The sequence below is a fragment of the Miscanthus floridulus genome, chromosome 17 (genome assembly GCF_019320115.1).
Source record: "Miscanthus floridulus cultivar M001 chromosome 17, ASM1932011v1, whole genome shotgun sequence".
NCBI lineage: Eukaryota > Viridiplantae > Streptophyta > Magnoliopsida > Poales > Poaceae > Miscanthus > Miscanthus floridulus.
The window spans coordinates 14,460,475-14,476,993 of record NC_089596.1 but is presented as its reverse complement, the minus strand read 5'-3'; the positions used below and the strand labels follow the sequence as shown (position 1 = coordinate 14,476,993).

The following is a 16,519-nucleotide window of genomic DNA, read 5'->3' as shown; positions in this document are numbered from 1 at the left end:
TAGAGAAGTTTATGACCGGGTTTAGGATAGATGGCCGTACTATCAAGAGGGGTAAACTTGTTTGCATATCGGTCATCTAGTGCCACTCGAGTGATCTAACTTTGCATTGTCGCTAGGATCGAGTGGCGTGGCAAGTTGAGTGGCTAACATCCTTTGGGAAATGGTTGTGAAAATGCTAACACACTTACACATGGTGGTGTACACTTGGTGGTGTTGGCACATTTACAAAGGAGGTGGTGTTTGCAAGGGTGAGATGGGTTTGGGTCCCTCTCTCCCTCCCGCCGAGCTTGCAAGGCGGGATTCGGCGCTTTCGGGAAAATGGAATGCCTATTTTCTATTGCGCCGGATGCAAATTCTTGTGGTTAGCACACTTGAGCAAGGGTGAAGAGAATGGAGAAGATGCTGGCGTCGGTCAACTGACCGGACGCTGGATCTGAATGCACCGGACGCTGGCAGGCTGCGTCCGGTCGCGCTGACGTGGAGTGTAGCAGTAGCTGGAGAGTGACCGGACGCTGGCTGCGTCCGATCGCGTTCGACCGGACGTGTCCGGTCATGCTCGGGAGCTTACTGGAAACGACCGGACGCTGAGGGTCCAGCGTCCGGTCAGTTAAAGCTGGAGCGTCCGGTCAGGTCAAGTGACCGTTGGAATCGGGACACGTGGTCGTCTGTGGGCGACCGGACGCTGAGGTCCAGCGTCCGGTCAACACGACCGGAGCGTCCGGTCGGGCCGACCGTTGCCCAGTGAAGGGGTAACGGCTAGTTTAGCCCTTGGGGCTATAAATAGAAGTGGCCTTCGGCCATGGCTGGTGCTGAGCACCTCAAGGGACTTAGTGTCCATGCTTGTGAGTGCTTGGGAGCCCTCCATCACACATATACTTGATAGTGATCATTCGATTGTGTGAGTGAGTGATTCTAGTGCGATTGCATCGTGAGGTTGCATCGAGTGGCACTAGGTGATCGAGTTGCAAGCCGGTGGTGCTTGTTACTCTTGGAGGTTGCCACCTCCTAGACGGCTTGGTGGTGGTCTCCGTCGAAGCCCGCAAGAAGTTTGTGCGGTGCTCCGGAGAAGAGCTTTGTGAGGGGCATTGTGCTCGCCCCGCGGGAGCCGCGAAGAGCAACTCTAGTAAAGCGAGACGCGAAGGGCGACAAGTGGTCCGGCCGGGTCAAGTGCTAGAGCTTGTGGTAAGCACTCCACGTGGGAGAGTGTGACTTGCGAGTCACCACTAGCAAGAGGACCAGCGGCAACCTTGAAGCTTGTCTCAACGGGGACTAGCGTGTTGGCAAACACGTGAACCTCGGGAGAAAAATCATCGTGTCAACTTTGTTCTTCCCGTTGGTTTGCAACCCCCTTACACAAGCTTGTAATTACTTTCACATACATTGTGCTTGTGTAGTTGCTCTTGTAATTAGTTAGCTTGTGTAGCTTACTAGTTACCTTCTAGCTTGTGTAGCATAGAAGTAGCTCCCTTGAGTGGCTAATTTGGTTTTAGTAACCTTATTAGTCACATTGCTTAGTTTGTGTAGCTAAGTATTTGCGCTCTCTAATTAGGCATTGGTTGCCTTGTTATTGAGCATTGCTAGTGAGCTTCGTTAGCTTTGTGCTTTTGCTTACTAGCATGAGTAGGAGCTCTCTTGTTACTTAACATACTAGCGGCATAGGTTTGTGCAACCTTGCTCTTAAAATTGTTTAGGAGAGCTCTAACTAGCCCGGCACCTTTGTTGCATAATTGTTATCTTTGCAAGGTGCTAGTGAACATATATAGTGGGGTATAGTCTTGGCTAGACCGATAGTTTTAATTCCGCACTTGTTTTGGTTAGCCAACGTGATTAAGTTTTAAAAAGGACTATTCACCCCCCCTCTAGTCGCCATCTCGACCCTACAGCTCCCCCTGATCATGTTATCCTCCAAGAACACAGCTGAAAGGTCCTTGTTTGGTTTTGGTAATTGAGTGACAACTTAGGTGGACTAATTATGTTTATGTGAGATACACAGGTGATTAGTCCACAAGTACATGTGTGTGAGCAACATATGCCATGAAGGTGAAAATGGCTTGGAGATGTTGCAAAGCTCACACATGTGATGATGAAGGAGCTTAAATGCACATGATGCATGACATTGAGTCATGTGATCAAGGTGGAGAAGATCAAGACAAGACTTGGCTTGATGGACCGGTTGCAAGCGTGAAGGGCAAGTCGAAGGCTTTGGAGTGATGGACCGCGTGGCGGTGAAGCTTGAGCAAGACTTGGCGCCGATGGACGATGGCAACGGTGAAGAGCAAGTAGAGTCAAGATCGATGAACCAATATGATCATGTGATGATATGAAGTGGATCATATCATTGTTGATCGTGTTGGTGCATGTGTTGCATCAACATTGAAGGAAATGGAATGGAATGCGCAAGGCAAAGGTATAACCTAGGGCATTTCATTTCACCGGTCATAGGTGTGTAGAGAAGTTTATGACCGGGTTTAGGATAGATGGCCGTACTATCAAGAGGGGCAAACTTGTTTGCATATCGGTCATCTAGTGCCACTCGAGTGATCTAACTTTGCATTGTCGCTAGGATCAAGTGGCGTGGCAAGTTGAGTGGCTAACATCCTTTGGGAAATGATTGTGAAAATGCTAACACACATACACATGGTGGTGTACACTTGGTGGTGTTGGCACATTTACAAAGGCGGTGGTGTTTACAGGGTTGAGATGGGTTTGGGTCCCTCTCTCCCTCCCGCCGAGCTTGCAAGGCGGGATTCGGCGCTTTCGGGAAAATGGAATGTCTATTTTCTATTGCGCCGGATGCAAATTCTTGTGGTTAGCACACTTGAGCAAGGGTGAAGAGAATGGAGAAGATGCTGGCGTCGGTCAACTGACCGGACGCTGGATCTGAATGCACCGGACGCTGGCAGGCTGCGTCCGGTCAGGCTGACATACGATGACGTAGATGCTGGTGTGTGACCGGACGCTGGCTGCGTCCGATCGCGTTCGACCGGACGCGTCCGGTCATGCTCGGGAGCTTACTGGAAACGACCGGACGCTGGGGGTTCAGCGTCCGGTCAGTTGAAGCTAGAGCGTCCGGTCAGGTCAAGTGACCGTTGGAATCGGGACACGTGGTTGTCTGTGGGCGACCGGACGCTGAGGTCCAGCATCCGGTCAACTCGACCGGAGCGTCCGGTCGGCCCGACCATTGCCCAGTGAAGGGGTAACGGCTAGTTTAGCCCTTGGGGCTATAAATAGAAGTGGCCCTCGGCCATGGCTGGTGCTGAGCACCTTGGGGGACTTTGTGTCCATGCTTGAGAGTGCTTGGGAGCCCTCCATCTCACACATACTTGATAGCGATCATCCGATTGTGTGAGTGAGCGATTCTAGTGCGATTGCATCGTGAGGTTGCATCGAGTGGCACTAGGTGATCGAGTTGCAAGCCGGTGGTGCTTGTTACTCTTGGAGGTTGCCACCTCCTAGACGGCTTGGTGGTGATCTCCGTCGAAGCACGCAAGAAGCTTGTGCGGCGCTCCGGAGAAGTGCTTGTGAGGGGCATTGTGCTCGCCCCGCGGGAGCCGCGAAGAGCAACTCTAGTAAAGCGTGTCATTGAGCTACCCTCACTCAAGGGGTAGGTTCTTGCGGCGCCCGATGTGCGGGCTTAGCGGGTGATGCTAATTAGCCGCCGAACCACCAAGTGAGCGGTCGACACAACGGGGACTAGCGTGTTGGCAAACACGTGAACCTCGGGAGAAAAATCATCGTGTCAACCTTATTCTTCCCGTTGGTTTGCATCCCCATTACACAAGCTTGCAATTACTTTTATACATATTAAGCTTGTGTAGTTGCTCTAGTAATTAGATAGCTTGTGTAGCTTGCTAATTACCTTCTTGCTTGTGTAGCATAGAAGTAGCTCCCTTGCGTGGCTAATTTGGTTTTAGTAACCTTGTTAGTCACATTGCTTAGTTTGTGTAGCTAAGTATTTGCGCTCTCTAATTAGGCATTGGTTGCCTTGTTATTGAGCATTGCTAGTGAGCTTAGTTAGCTTTGTGCTTTTGCTTACTAGCATGTGTAGGAGCTCCCTTGTCGCTTAAAGTACTAGTGGCATAGGTTTGTGTAACCTTGCTCCTAGAATTGTTTAGGAGAGCTCTAACTAGCCCGGCACCTTTGTTGCATAATTGTTATCTTTGCAAGGTGCTAGTGAACTTATATAGTGGGGTATAGTCTTGGCTAGACCGATAGTTTTAATTCCGCATTTGTATCGGTTAGCCGACGCGATTAAATTTTAGAAAAGACTATTCACCCCCCCTCTAGTCGCCATCTCGACCCTTCAACAGCGTGTCTTGTTTCTACAATCTTCGTATGTCTGTCAGGACAATAGAAGCGATATCCTTTCGATCTTTCTGGATAGCCAATAAAATGGCAGCTGAATGTCTTGGAGTCTAACTTTCCTATGTTTGGGTTAAACACTTTTGCCTCAGCCGGATAGCCCCACACACGCAAATGGTTAAGTGAGGGTTCCCTTCCTGTCCATAATTCATACGGTGTTTTAGGCACCAATTTGCTTGGTACTCGATTAAGTATGTGAATGGCGGGTTTTAGTGCCTCCATCCATAAACTAATCGGTAATGTGGAGTAACTTATCATGCTTCTTACCATATCCATTAAGGTACGGTTACGTCTTTCAGCCACTTCATTCTGCTGAGGCTCCCCCGGTGTGGAGTACTGAGCGACTATGCCATTTTCCTGTAGAAACTTTGCAAACGGTGGAATTTGGCCATATGGGGTATGTCGCCCATAGTACTCTCCACCTCGGTCTGATCGTACTATCTTGATTTTCTTATTGTGCTAATTTTCAACTTCAGCTTTAAATATTTTGAATTTATCCAATGCTTTCGATCTTTCTTTAATTGGATAAATATTGCCATAACGAGAGTAGTCGTCTGTGAATGTTATAAACGAATCATAACCATCCACACTTTTCACAGGAAAAGGACCACATATGTCTGTGTGGATTATTTCTAAAATTCCTATGCTTCGTTTGGCATCTTTCTTAATTTTCTTGACATACTTTCCTTTGATACAATCAACACATTGTTCTAAATCTAAAAAATCTAAGTGCGGGAGAATTGATTCCTTAACCAATCGTTCTATTCTCCCCCTCGAAATATGGCCCAAGCGACAATGCCATACTTTCGAAGAGACATTATCAATTCTCTTCCGCTTCTTAGTTACATTCGCAGATGGGGAATCATTCACATTCTCATCGCATACATTGTTCGCATTCTCAGCAAGAGATAATCAATAAAGCTTGTCTTGTCGAAAGGCAAGACCAACACATTTATTATCAACCAGTATCTTACACTTGCCACCACCAAAATGACAATCAATTCCATCATCATTAAGTTTCAAAACGCTTATCAAATTTCTACGCAAAGAGGGAACATAAAGTACTTCTTTAAGTCTAAGTACAAAACCATTATTCAATTCTAAAGAAAAAACTCCAATGGCTTCAACATTGGCTTGCACTCCATTTGCAACTTTAATCGTTCTTTCTCCTCTTCACAAGGTTCTCGTCCCACTTAACCCCTGTAAGGAATTTGCAACATGAGTAGTTGCTCCTGAATCAACCCACCAAGTGGATTTATCATAACATAAATACAGGGATTCATCTACAAATGTAATAAATTCATCACCTTTCTTTAGCAGAGATTTCAGGAAGTCTGGACAATCCCTCTTGTAGTGTCCCTTCTTGAAGCAGTGCTTGCACTGATCTTTTTTAGCTCTACCATACTGCTGATTCTTAGAATCCTGGGGTTTCTTTCCCTATGAATTGGAGGAAGAGGCCTTATCCCACTTAGGTTTCCCTTGTGGTTTAGAATTTTTACCATTAAAGTTCTTTCTTTTGTTATCCTTCACAAAATGAGCGGATTCACCCTATGAGGACTTTATCCTCTCCTCTTCTTGAGCACACATTGAGATGAGTCTTTCTATGCCCCATCTTTCAGGCTGCATATTGTAGTTCACAATGAAGGTGTCATATTCTTTTGGCAAAGAAGCAAAAATCAAATGAATCAAGAAATCATCCTCCTTCAAATTCATTTCCTTTAGCTTAGATGCCGTATTGTTCATCTTCAAAATGTGCTCTCTTATGCTACCACCAGTGAATTTCTCATTCACAAGCTTCTTAATCAGTGAACTTGCTGTGGCCTTGGTAGACCCAGTAAATTGACTCTTGATTTTCTCAAGATATTTTGTGGCAGTAGCACATTCAGGGATTGAGCCCCTTATCTGTTCTTCTATGGTGGCCTTGGCCACCAACAGGCACTTGCGGTTGGAGAGAGTCCATTGCCTATGTTCAAGGTCATATTTCATTCTTATTTCAGCATGATCACGCTTTCGAGCAGCGAAATCAGTGTCAGATTCATTTTCACCTCTCACTGGGTCCTCTGGCTCAGTAGGATACGGTGAGGTGATGGCAAAATCGATCTCTCCCAACGCAAGTTCCAATTCATACTTCTCCCGCCACACACGATGATTGCTCCCATTGAGTGTCGGGATGTTGGCAATGTTCACCATGCATTTGCCTCCTGAAACCACACCAGAGTAAGTAAGAAACATTTATACATAAAATTTTATGTTTTAACTCAACGTTGGTCAAATTAAAACTTATAATTCATCCATGCAAACATTTTACATCACCGTTGGGCAGAAGTAAAATTAATGCATAATTTCTCATGGATCAAAATTATAATATTGTTATTAACAACGTTGGTCAGAAAATAACAACATCATAATCTCATCAAAATTATCAGAAATTCATCACTTCTCTTAAAATTAAATTATCCCGTTGGTTCAAATTTAATCAAAGAGAACAATAATTATCATGCACAGCAGAAACTTAATAATCTTTCATATTATTATTTTCCAGAATCACTAAAAATTCACTGTTTTTGGGCAAAATATCATTGGATAAAAATTATGTCAAAGACTGCTTCTGGAAAAACAAAAAAAAGAGAAGTTTCATCTTCTTCTTCAATTTTGGCCCGAAGGCCCATCTCGCGCACGCGGCCCACGCTCGCGCGTGCGCGCTGCACAGGCTCTGCTTCCCTCCTGACGACCCATCAGCGAGAAGCGACCCATCTCTAGCCACGTGCGTGAGCTCCCCGCGCACCAGGCCCTAACCTGGGCTTGGGCCGGTATTTGGCGCGCCCGCCTGGGCCATATTGAGCCCAGCAGCCGCAAGCACATCTGGTCCGTTCATCCCCATCGGACGGTTGTCCGTTTCCATCGCGGGATCAAAATCGCATCGGCTGACACATTTCCAAAACCCTAACTCATTTTCTTTTCTTCCCCCCTCCCGCCTCTCTCAGTGGCACAGCAGTGGCGGTGCCCATGGCGACCGGCCACCACTGGCAAGGAGGAAGGGCACCCACCGGAGCAGGGTACCCGCCGGAGCAGATCCGGCCACCCCGCCACTTCTTCTTCCTCCCTCCCCTTCTCTGTTAGCCACGCACAGAGCAGCAGCAGCTGGCGGCCACCCATGGTGGCCAGAGGAGAGGAAACGGCGGCGCCGCCGTAGAGCTTCTCGTCGGCGTGCGCGTTCGCCCAAGGCTGAGCGCGCCGTCGTCGAGTTGCCCTACGTTGGTGCCCTGACCGGCGTCCGCGTTAGTCGGTCCGGGTTCCAGTCCCGCACGTCGACGAGGGCCGACGGCTCGGTCTTTGTCCCACGCGGTGGCGATGCCGCCGGCGGGATGAGGGCCCAGGTAGGACCCCATTCATCCATTCATGTTAGGGTTAGGGTTAGGGTTCGTTTATGTTCTTTCCGATCTGAAATTGGTTCAATCATTCGATCTTTCTTTTCAATAAACCTGGCTCTGGTATCAATGTTAGTTTCATTTCATTCATATTCATTAGATCGGAATACATCATAATAGGAATACATGTTCATGATTCACAGTATATACACAAATCCTAATACATGAACTACAAAGACATAAAAGGGAGAAAAAGGGATAGGTGGAGTATGAAGTCGTAGACCATCGAAGGCCGTAGTGGTCGGAGCAGTCGGAGTGGTGGAAGCGCCGACCGGGGTCTCGTTCGCGGATGCCATCTGCGCGCCGGCAGCGACGTTCGGTGGAGAGAGGAGTCGGTGCAGTGAAGTGGTGGCGCAGCGGAGACGGTGGCGGCTTCCCGTCACTGGCTGCGCCCCTCTCGGATCGGGATGGGGAATATCGGTGGGGAGTGGCGGCTCAGGTGAACCTCGTATCAAGAGCCTGCCAGCCCCCACCTTTATTTATAATGCAGTGTGACGGGGGCCCACCAACCATGTAGGGTTGGGCGTCCCCGATCAGGACGCGAGAACAAGGCCCAAAATACCGTTGGGCCTAACTGGTGGGAGATCAAACCTAACATTAGGTACTTTGGTATTGGGGAAATTTGGGGATTTTTGGGTTTTGCTCTAGTTTTGCCCAATCCTCTCCTTATAATTGCTTATCCGGTCCTAATTGGTAGAAATCACCCTTAATTCCTATAGATTAGACTTATATAAGCCGAGAACCATGGTGTGATGATACAATAAAGCACCAACGCTGAGTTCCAATCAGACTGAGGTTTTGAACTAATCATGCACAAAGCCGATATGTCGATATTTCTAATTTGGCATTTAGAGTCTAATTTTCATCTAACTCAATCGGATTCAGCGTGTCAGACTTAACAGCTTGGATTTGGATTTTGGAAATATTCATCTCTACAGCCACCTTGGTAAAAGAAGCGGTAATGCTCTACCGAGCGTTCGTACGGACGGACGGGCGGGACGGACCCGCTGCCCCCCGCGCCTCACACCCCTCACGCTTCACACTGCGCTCCACCGCACCTCCGCCTCCCGCTCGGACTCGCATTGCGCATACGTAGCCGAGGTTCGATCTCCGCGCCATGGCATCGAGCTTTGTGCCAGCGTCAAACTCCGCATCAACGAGTGTTCATTGGAGCAGCCAACAGATGAGCACATGTTGCAACCGTATATTTCATGTGTTTCAGATGTATGTTGCATATGTTTCATCTGGTCGTTGTAAAAGTAGATCTTATGTTGCATATGTTGTAATGACTATACATGTATATTGCAAGTATATGTTTCAAATATATGTTGCAAGTGTTTTATCCGGATGTTGCATATGTTGCACTGGCTGTACATGTATGTTGCAAGTGTATGTTTCAAATATTTCAGCTGTTTCAAACGTATGTTGCAAGTATTTTATCTGGATGTTGCATATGTTGCAGTGTCCATACACATATGTTGCAAACATATGTTGTAAATGTTTCATCTGTTTTGGACGTATGTTGCGGCAAATGCTTTATGTTGTAAGTGTTTCATGAGCAGGAGTGGCAAGGAGGCGCATGTGAAGGTGGTCCCTTCGATCGCAGCGGTCCCCACGTGCGCGGGGGAAGCGAAGCAGGCACGGAGCACAAAGCTGTATCCATGGGCGTACAACAGGCGCGGAGCATGAAGCTACATCCATACGCAGGCAGCAGGCGTGGAGCATGAAGCTGTATGCGTGGACAGGCATTAGGCGCGAAGCATAAGACGAAACGGACCACGAAGCTACATACATAGACGTCCGATGATCATATTATTATTGTTATTGTTATTGTTATTAAAAATGGACGGGCAGCGGACATGATGTCTAGACGTTCGGACGCTAGTTTTCCGTAAAAGAAGATAAGTTAGTAGTAAATCCTTTTTTCCTAGACGTTCGGACGCTAGTTTCCCATGAAAGAAGATAAGTCAGTAGTAAATCTTTTTTTCCGAGAAAAAACAGTAGTAGTAAATCTCATGTGGTTATATGCTGCCATCAATTTATATTGGAAAAAGAAATAAATAAAGGAGGGTAATGTGAAAATTTATCAAGGTCCTGCAATGCAACAGTGCGTGACTGCGTGCGAGGTGACTAGTCCAAGATCACACACTGACACACAAGTCGCTTGCACGTGGCGGCAGCCGTGCATTGGACTTTGGGTGCGCGTCGTGCACTGCTGCGTCGTCGCATTCGGGCATGGGAGTCCGTAGGATCTCGCAGCCGGACGGGCTGACGACTGACGAGGGAGAAGAGTGCCCAGAGGCGACGACGATCAGGTAGAATCTGCCCAAGGTAGCATTGCACGCGTCCTACCATGGTCTTGAACGCCACCTCATGCGTCTGGCCACGGACTACTGCCACCACAAGTGATGGATTGCTGACGTGTGCGTGGTTTGGTGTACTACTGCCTCCAGGGCGGCGGCGGCGGTGGCAGCACAGCAGCATTGCAGCTGGCACGGCCGCACCCGCACAAGCAGACGGCGAGTGGAGTCTGGCCGCGTCCGTCCGTCTGTCCGCGTGGACCAAGAACTAGATGCTGCTTAGCAGCGAAGGAAGCAGAGCAGGCCGTGTGGGGTCTACCTCTACCTCTACCTCTACCCCGCGCGTCGGCTGCATCCAGCGCCAGCCGCCGCCCACCGTGTGCCGGCCGTCGCCCGTAGCGGGACGTCGTAGCGGACGCGGCAACGATCGATCCACCGACGGACGCCACTTGTCCGCGGCGGCGGCGCCTCGTCGGGACCGCTTGGTACGTGTCCTCTTCGCGTTGCGTGTTGGGGGTGGGACGATCTACTACTTCGCCTGCCGGACTATTATATATATAGCTGTCACCATCCCATCTCTTCCATCTGACCATCTCGCTCTCCCTCCCTCCCTCCGCCCGTCCGGTCTCTCTATAAAAGTGAACCCCCGCCAAAGGAGAGGAGGAATCCGATCCATCCAAGCCACCAAGGCAGAGGAGAGGCACTGCACAGGAGACGGAGAGGATCGGCCGGAGCCCGGAGTGCGATCACCGACACCGAGCAGCTAGCAGATCGAGAAGAAGGCGGGCAGCGGGCAGCGCGCAGCCATGTCTGCCAACTGCGTGGACATCCTGATCGCCATCATCCTTCCACCGCTGGGGGTGTTCCTCAAGTTCGGGTGCGGGCACCAGTTCTGGATCTGCCTCCTCCTCACCTTCCTCGGCTACCTCCCCGGCATCATCTACGCCGTCTACGCCATCACCAAGTAGTCGTCGTCGTCTTAGCTGCTGCTGCTGTTTGTTCCTGCTTGCTCTTGCCGATCGATATGCATGCCGATTCGTGTACCTAATAGTAGCACCTGCTCTGCTATTGTATATCTATAACCTATCTGTTCATATGCCGATCGAGTCGAACTTCTCGTGTGTCAGTGTGTGATCTTCCATGAATCGAACAAACACTGCTAGTATATTCATATGTCCTGCTTGTGTCAAGTTACTGCTGGCTGTCTGTCTGCATGTATGGTTTTCAGTAGGTGCTACCTAGAGTTTTTCCTACCCACCTCATCCATCAACGCGACGCAAGCATCATAAGTTCATTCAGAGATTGATTCCTTCACTATTACACCTCCTCCCTGTTGTTTATTCGATTTATCATTTTTATTTTATATATATATAAATGGTAATAAATCCTGTTGATTCAACCACCGACCGACACATGGCCAAACACCCTGAGCATTCGAGTTTGGTAGCGCCGGGTCAGAGCCGGAGCCTCCAATTGACTGGCATGGTAGGAGACACCGAGAGAGAGTTGCACTGCTTGTCCATACCATACCAGTCCGTTGCCGCTCTCCTGCTCCGGACGGCACGGACCGGGCCAGGACACATAGTCTTACCCTTTTGTGACAGGATCCATGGATCACTGTCTTGGGCTTCATGGCTGGAGGGCCTAAATTCCTAATCAATTTCTCATCACGTGAACGCCGGCCTAAAAGGTCCAACTGCGGCGGTACCTCTTCAGCGGTTGAACGCCTGGACTTTGGGCTAGACACAGAGGAGAGGCTCTTGACATTTTTGGGCCGCGGCCTGGGCTGCAGCCCCAAGACCAGGATGCAGATCTGCCCCTGCTCCGAGGTCACTACTCTCGTCGACCTGTGGTTGGCAGAAATAAAACTTTTTTTCCCTTTTTTTTGGAACGGCAGAAATAAAAACGAGATTGAGCAGGGATGAGGTGACACGCACGTACTCCTGATGGGCTGTTGGGCTACTGTGAGACTGTGACCTACGCGTGATCCAACTATTTGTTTTTTTTATGGTAGCCCAAACACACGTGTGGATGGGCCAGAAATTTGAACCACGAGTCTGTTCGCTGGTCGATTTCTGGGCTGATAAGCTCGACTGGTACTATTTTGTTGTGAGAGAAAAACACTATTGACCGACTGATAAGCCCTAGCTGAAATCAATAAGCGAACATGCTGTATATAAATTCTAGGCCCACTCACTAGGATTGAACTGGCATTGGGCTCGGCTTATCCAAACTTACAAATTTCATGCCGTGAAACCTGAAGCTCTCAAAGAAAAAAACCTGAAAGTGGAGGTCATTTTGCTAATTTGATCCCCGGTCTACTCCCTGTTCGCTTGACTTATAAGCCGTATTTTTTCAGTCAATAAGCAGTATTTTTCTCTCATAGCAAATTAGTCAACAATACTTTCAAGGCACCACTCTAGAGTCTAGACTCTAGTAGTTCGTTGTCAAGATCAAAATGTCCACACAACCCTGTCGTTGTGCTTCAACCAGCTCTACGAGGCTGTTGGGTTGCTGGTCATCAATCACCAGCCACGGTTGTGGCGCCGGTTTTTGGCACCGCACCATAGGCGCCGCCACAACTGGGTGTGGCAGGCAGCCAAACAGCCTCTACATCCATGTACTCGATCTGTCATGCTCCTCAGCAGGCGCGCCCTCATCGTACTTTTCACAGTACAATCTGGCAACTAGTTGGATTCAACCGTGCATTCCGCCTGATTTGTAAGTACGAACTTGTAGCAGCAACGACCCCATCACATTATTATTAATTTGTACGTAAGGTGGCAAAGATATATAAACTCAGTGACTACCACTCGAATCGAGAAATGAAAGATAAGCAGCAGCAGCAGCAGCAGCAGGAGGATAGCGATCGATCGATCGACTAATTAAGAAGAGTAAGGCTGCTGCTGAGCGCAGTCCAAGTTGGGCCCAACATCGACGCCGAGCAACTCGCAGTACCTCCGGAAGAAGCCGATCCGGTCGTCCACCTGCGGGACGCCGGTCTTGCCACACTCGATGCCGCCGTTGATGATGTTAGTCGTGAGCCCGAACCCCGCCGTCCGGTTCGCGGCCACATCAGCGTCGCTGGGGCAGTACCGCCCGACCATGACGTCGTGGCACGACGGCTTGGGCGCCCGGGGCGTCATCCAGAACCACAGCGCCGTCTTGAACGCCACCTCCGGGTCGGCGGCCACCAGCTCCGGCTTCCCCAGCCCGTCGAAGCCCAGCGCCTGCCCCGCCGGCCCGTAGTTGAAGTTCCACGACAGCTGGATGGGGCCCCGGCCGTGGTACGACTTGCCGGCGACGCACGGCCACTGCGTGCTGGTGTTGTCGCAGTAGTTGATCGGCGGGTTGATCTCCTCCTTGAAGCAGAGGCCCCATGCGTAGGGTCCGTCGGGCGCCGTCGGCCACCCGCCCGTCGTCTCGTGCGAGATCTGCGCCAGGAACGCCGCCACCTCGCGCTTCCGTGTGGCGGCGTCACCGTCGCCGCCGAAGTCCGGGAAACGTTCCGCGGCGCGCAGGAAGGAGGTGTAGCTGTAGAAGCCGTGCGCCGGGCACGCGGTGTCGTCCTTGTGCTTGAACATGTCGCCGTACAGCTTTTCCGTCACGATCGACGCCACGCGGCTCTTGCAGTCGTCGTTGTCGTCATGGTAGCCGTAGCCCGCCTCCGCCACGCCGGCGTTGGAGATCATCCAGACCGACAACCAGGCGGCGGCCAGCAGGACGGGACGGAGGAACAACAGGCGCGCCATTATTGCTAGTTAGCTTGGCTATGCATGCAAGCCGTGGAGGCCGGCGTGCACATATATACTGCTACACGCCACGGAGTAGTCGACAACACATGGCGGCCATGTGCATGGAAGCATCCTGGGCGTTGGGAACGGCAGAATTGAGGTGGTGGCGATATGGCTCATCTCCAGACTCACAGTTGACTTGATCTTGTTAATTCACCCCTGTGACATGGAGTGCTCTCATCCTTGAAATTTGGGCAAGGTCAACGGCCGTCCTGCATGTGCTGCGTCGTGGGCTGCTAGCAGCTCCGTCCTCGACTGTCTGTATCGTCTACCGGGGCCGGCGGTATTGACAGTAGTTGAGGCATATACTAGTTAAAAATCTACAATTTTGACAAATAATTTTACACATCTTCGTTACAATGTTAACGTTCTACGATCTTAGTTAGTAGAGCCCACATTTCCACTATTTTTATGATTATTCCGATCCTACCTAAAATTTTTCGACCTAAATCAGAATCTATGATTTTGACAACTTTACACTATGGCCCATACTTTTTAGCTTATTTTTTCAGCCAAAACAATATTTTTCTCTCACAACAATTCAACCGAAATAATGTTTCGATATGTTTTTTCAGCGAAGCGACCAGAGACGGAGGGAGAGGACATGGCGTGGCTCGCTAGCCTTGAACGAGTGACACAAGGAGACCTGAGTGGGCGGCCCAACGCCCATGAGGTGGCAAGGCCAGAGGCCGGCGTTGGCGAGAGATTAGCCCACGCGCTTGGATGGGCCTTGCACCTAATATTAGGCAAAATTTCACCATAAACCATTTTATTTATTTATTATCCCCTACGGCCTAGTTAACTTTAGGCGTGGTAATCTTTCAGTGATGTCTCGTTAGTAAGTAGTTTTAAAAAAAAACTTGATTAAAGTTAGACAAGTTTCACTTAGGATTATATTCAATAAAGTTAAAATAAGCTGTAATTTTGAAAAGATGAAGTATATTTTTTCAAATGTGTTTTCAATAAAGTTCTTTTAGAATATGTAGTATTTTCCTTTTGTTTTCAAATAAAATTCCTTTTACTATAATTTTTTTCTAAACAAATATGCTTTAAAATGTGTAGGGGGAGGATTTGGTGGGTATTTGGTTTGTGTGTTTGTTCTAGTACAACCTATTGGATAAGGAAAGGGTCGTTTGCATAGAATTGTTCCAATGAAAATGATTTTGGCTCCATGGAGCCTATTCAAAATGTTGTGTTTCATGTAGCTTTGAAAATTTGGCTATTTAAAAATTCACTATAAAATACTTTTTGTTGAACCTGAGAAAGTAACTTATGAATGATAATTTAACCATATCCAATGATAGTATCTTTTTATGTTTTATGAGTTGAGTATAAATGCATGCATTGATGCCCAAAAATAAAAGAAGTTATATAGGCTCTCTGTGGGGGGTACGACCCCGGATACCCACGGCAGATCACATGGGCTACGCCTCCAGGGGTGGCCCAGCCCACAAGATGAAGCCTTACGGGGCATGACTCTGCTCGGCGCCTCCCGCAAGACACCAGAAAGATATCCTAAAGATACTATGAGATCTGTTAGGATATGTATGATCCCAAGATTCCTGTAATCAGTTATTACTTTCCGGTTATCTCTCAGATCTAACCGATTTGTAACCCTGCTCCTCGGACTATATAAGGCGGGCAGGGACCCCCTCCAAATTCATGCGATATCATACGATAGCTAATACAAACCAACAGACCACAGGAGTAGGGTATTATGTCATACTGACGGCCTGAACCTGTCTAATTCGTGTGTCTCTGTTGTCTTCTTATTCTTGATCTCACACTCCTCTACCGATCAATCTAACTTCGTGGGATACCCCTCGGAGGACTACCGACGATATTCTATCGATAGTTGGCGCGCCAGGTAGGGATGTGCGTGCTGTTTCCTTATCGAACAAGATGACTTTTTCTGCAGGCTCTTCGTCCCTTTTGCAGCCCGACCAGATCTTCACAGTTGGATCCATCTTGTGGGTCATCAACGCTGATGGAGTCGGAGAGCTTCTCGAGCCAAGGTAGATCGGTTCTGCGCCGACCACCCCCGCACCTGTAACTGCAGATCTGATCTCGAAGCTAATTCTGAGGTCTCCTTCAGCAACAACTCGTCGTCCGCTTCCTCGCTACCAGAGGAGGCAGATCAACAACGACGATCTGATCGAATCCATCGATCAGGTCAGACTGAAGCTCGCCGATTGTCTCTCCATCGCCGAATCGGCTCTGGACACTCTGGTTCAGCGCCAACCACCCTTCGATCCAGATCTATCGAAGACTGCTCAGGAAACTACAGGGGTTACGGCCCTACCCTTTGGGTTCGCCAACATCGCCGCCGCTTACTAACATGCCCTGAGGGGCAAACTCGCCGACCAGGTCGCTATCCAGCTTCCACCAGCCGTCAACATGCTACACTTAGGCCGGTGCCCCAGGGCGCCCCTCCAGACCATCCTGGAAGAAACTCCGGGCTCTGAGTCTTAGGGCTCTACGGAGACCCTCGCCGAAACCTTCTCTGAGCAACTCCTCCTTCCACCCTTCTGGGGTGATGCGATCTTCAATGTCAGCATCAACAGCCCTCCTTGGAATGGCGAAACCGAGGAGGAGCGCGTTGCTTGGGAGAACTGGAACGTCAACCGCACGCAGC

The 16,519-nt window shown here is 49.2% G+C and overlaps 1 protein-coding gene across 1 annotated transcript; it reads right to left on the bottom strand.

Annotated features, from left to right (window-relative positions):
• Positions 1 to 12,145: 12,145 nt before the first annotated feature.
• LOC136517928 (chitinase 10-like) lies at positions 12,146 to 14,181 on the bottom strand. The gene has a single exon (XM_066511583.1). It carries the CDS (start codon positions 13,840 to 13,842, stop codon positions 12,976 to 12,978), a length of 867 nt encoding a protein of 288 aa, XP_066367680.1. The 5' UTR covers positions 13,843 to 14,181; the 3' UTR covers positions 12,146 to 12,975.
• Between the last annotated feature and the right edge of the window lie 2,338 nt (positions 14,182 to 16,519).

Excerpts from the sequence above, each read along its gene's own strand:
- LOC136517928 (XM_066511583.1), bottom strand. The coding sequence starts at position 13,842 with ATGGCGCGCCTGTTGTTCCTCCGTCCCGTCCTGCTGGCCGCCGCCTGG.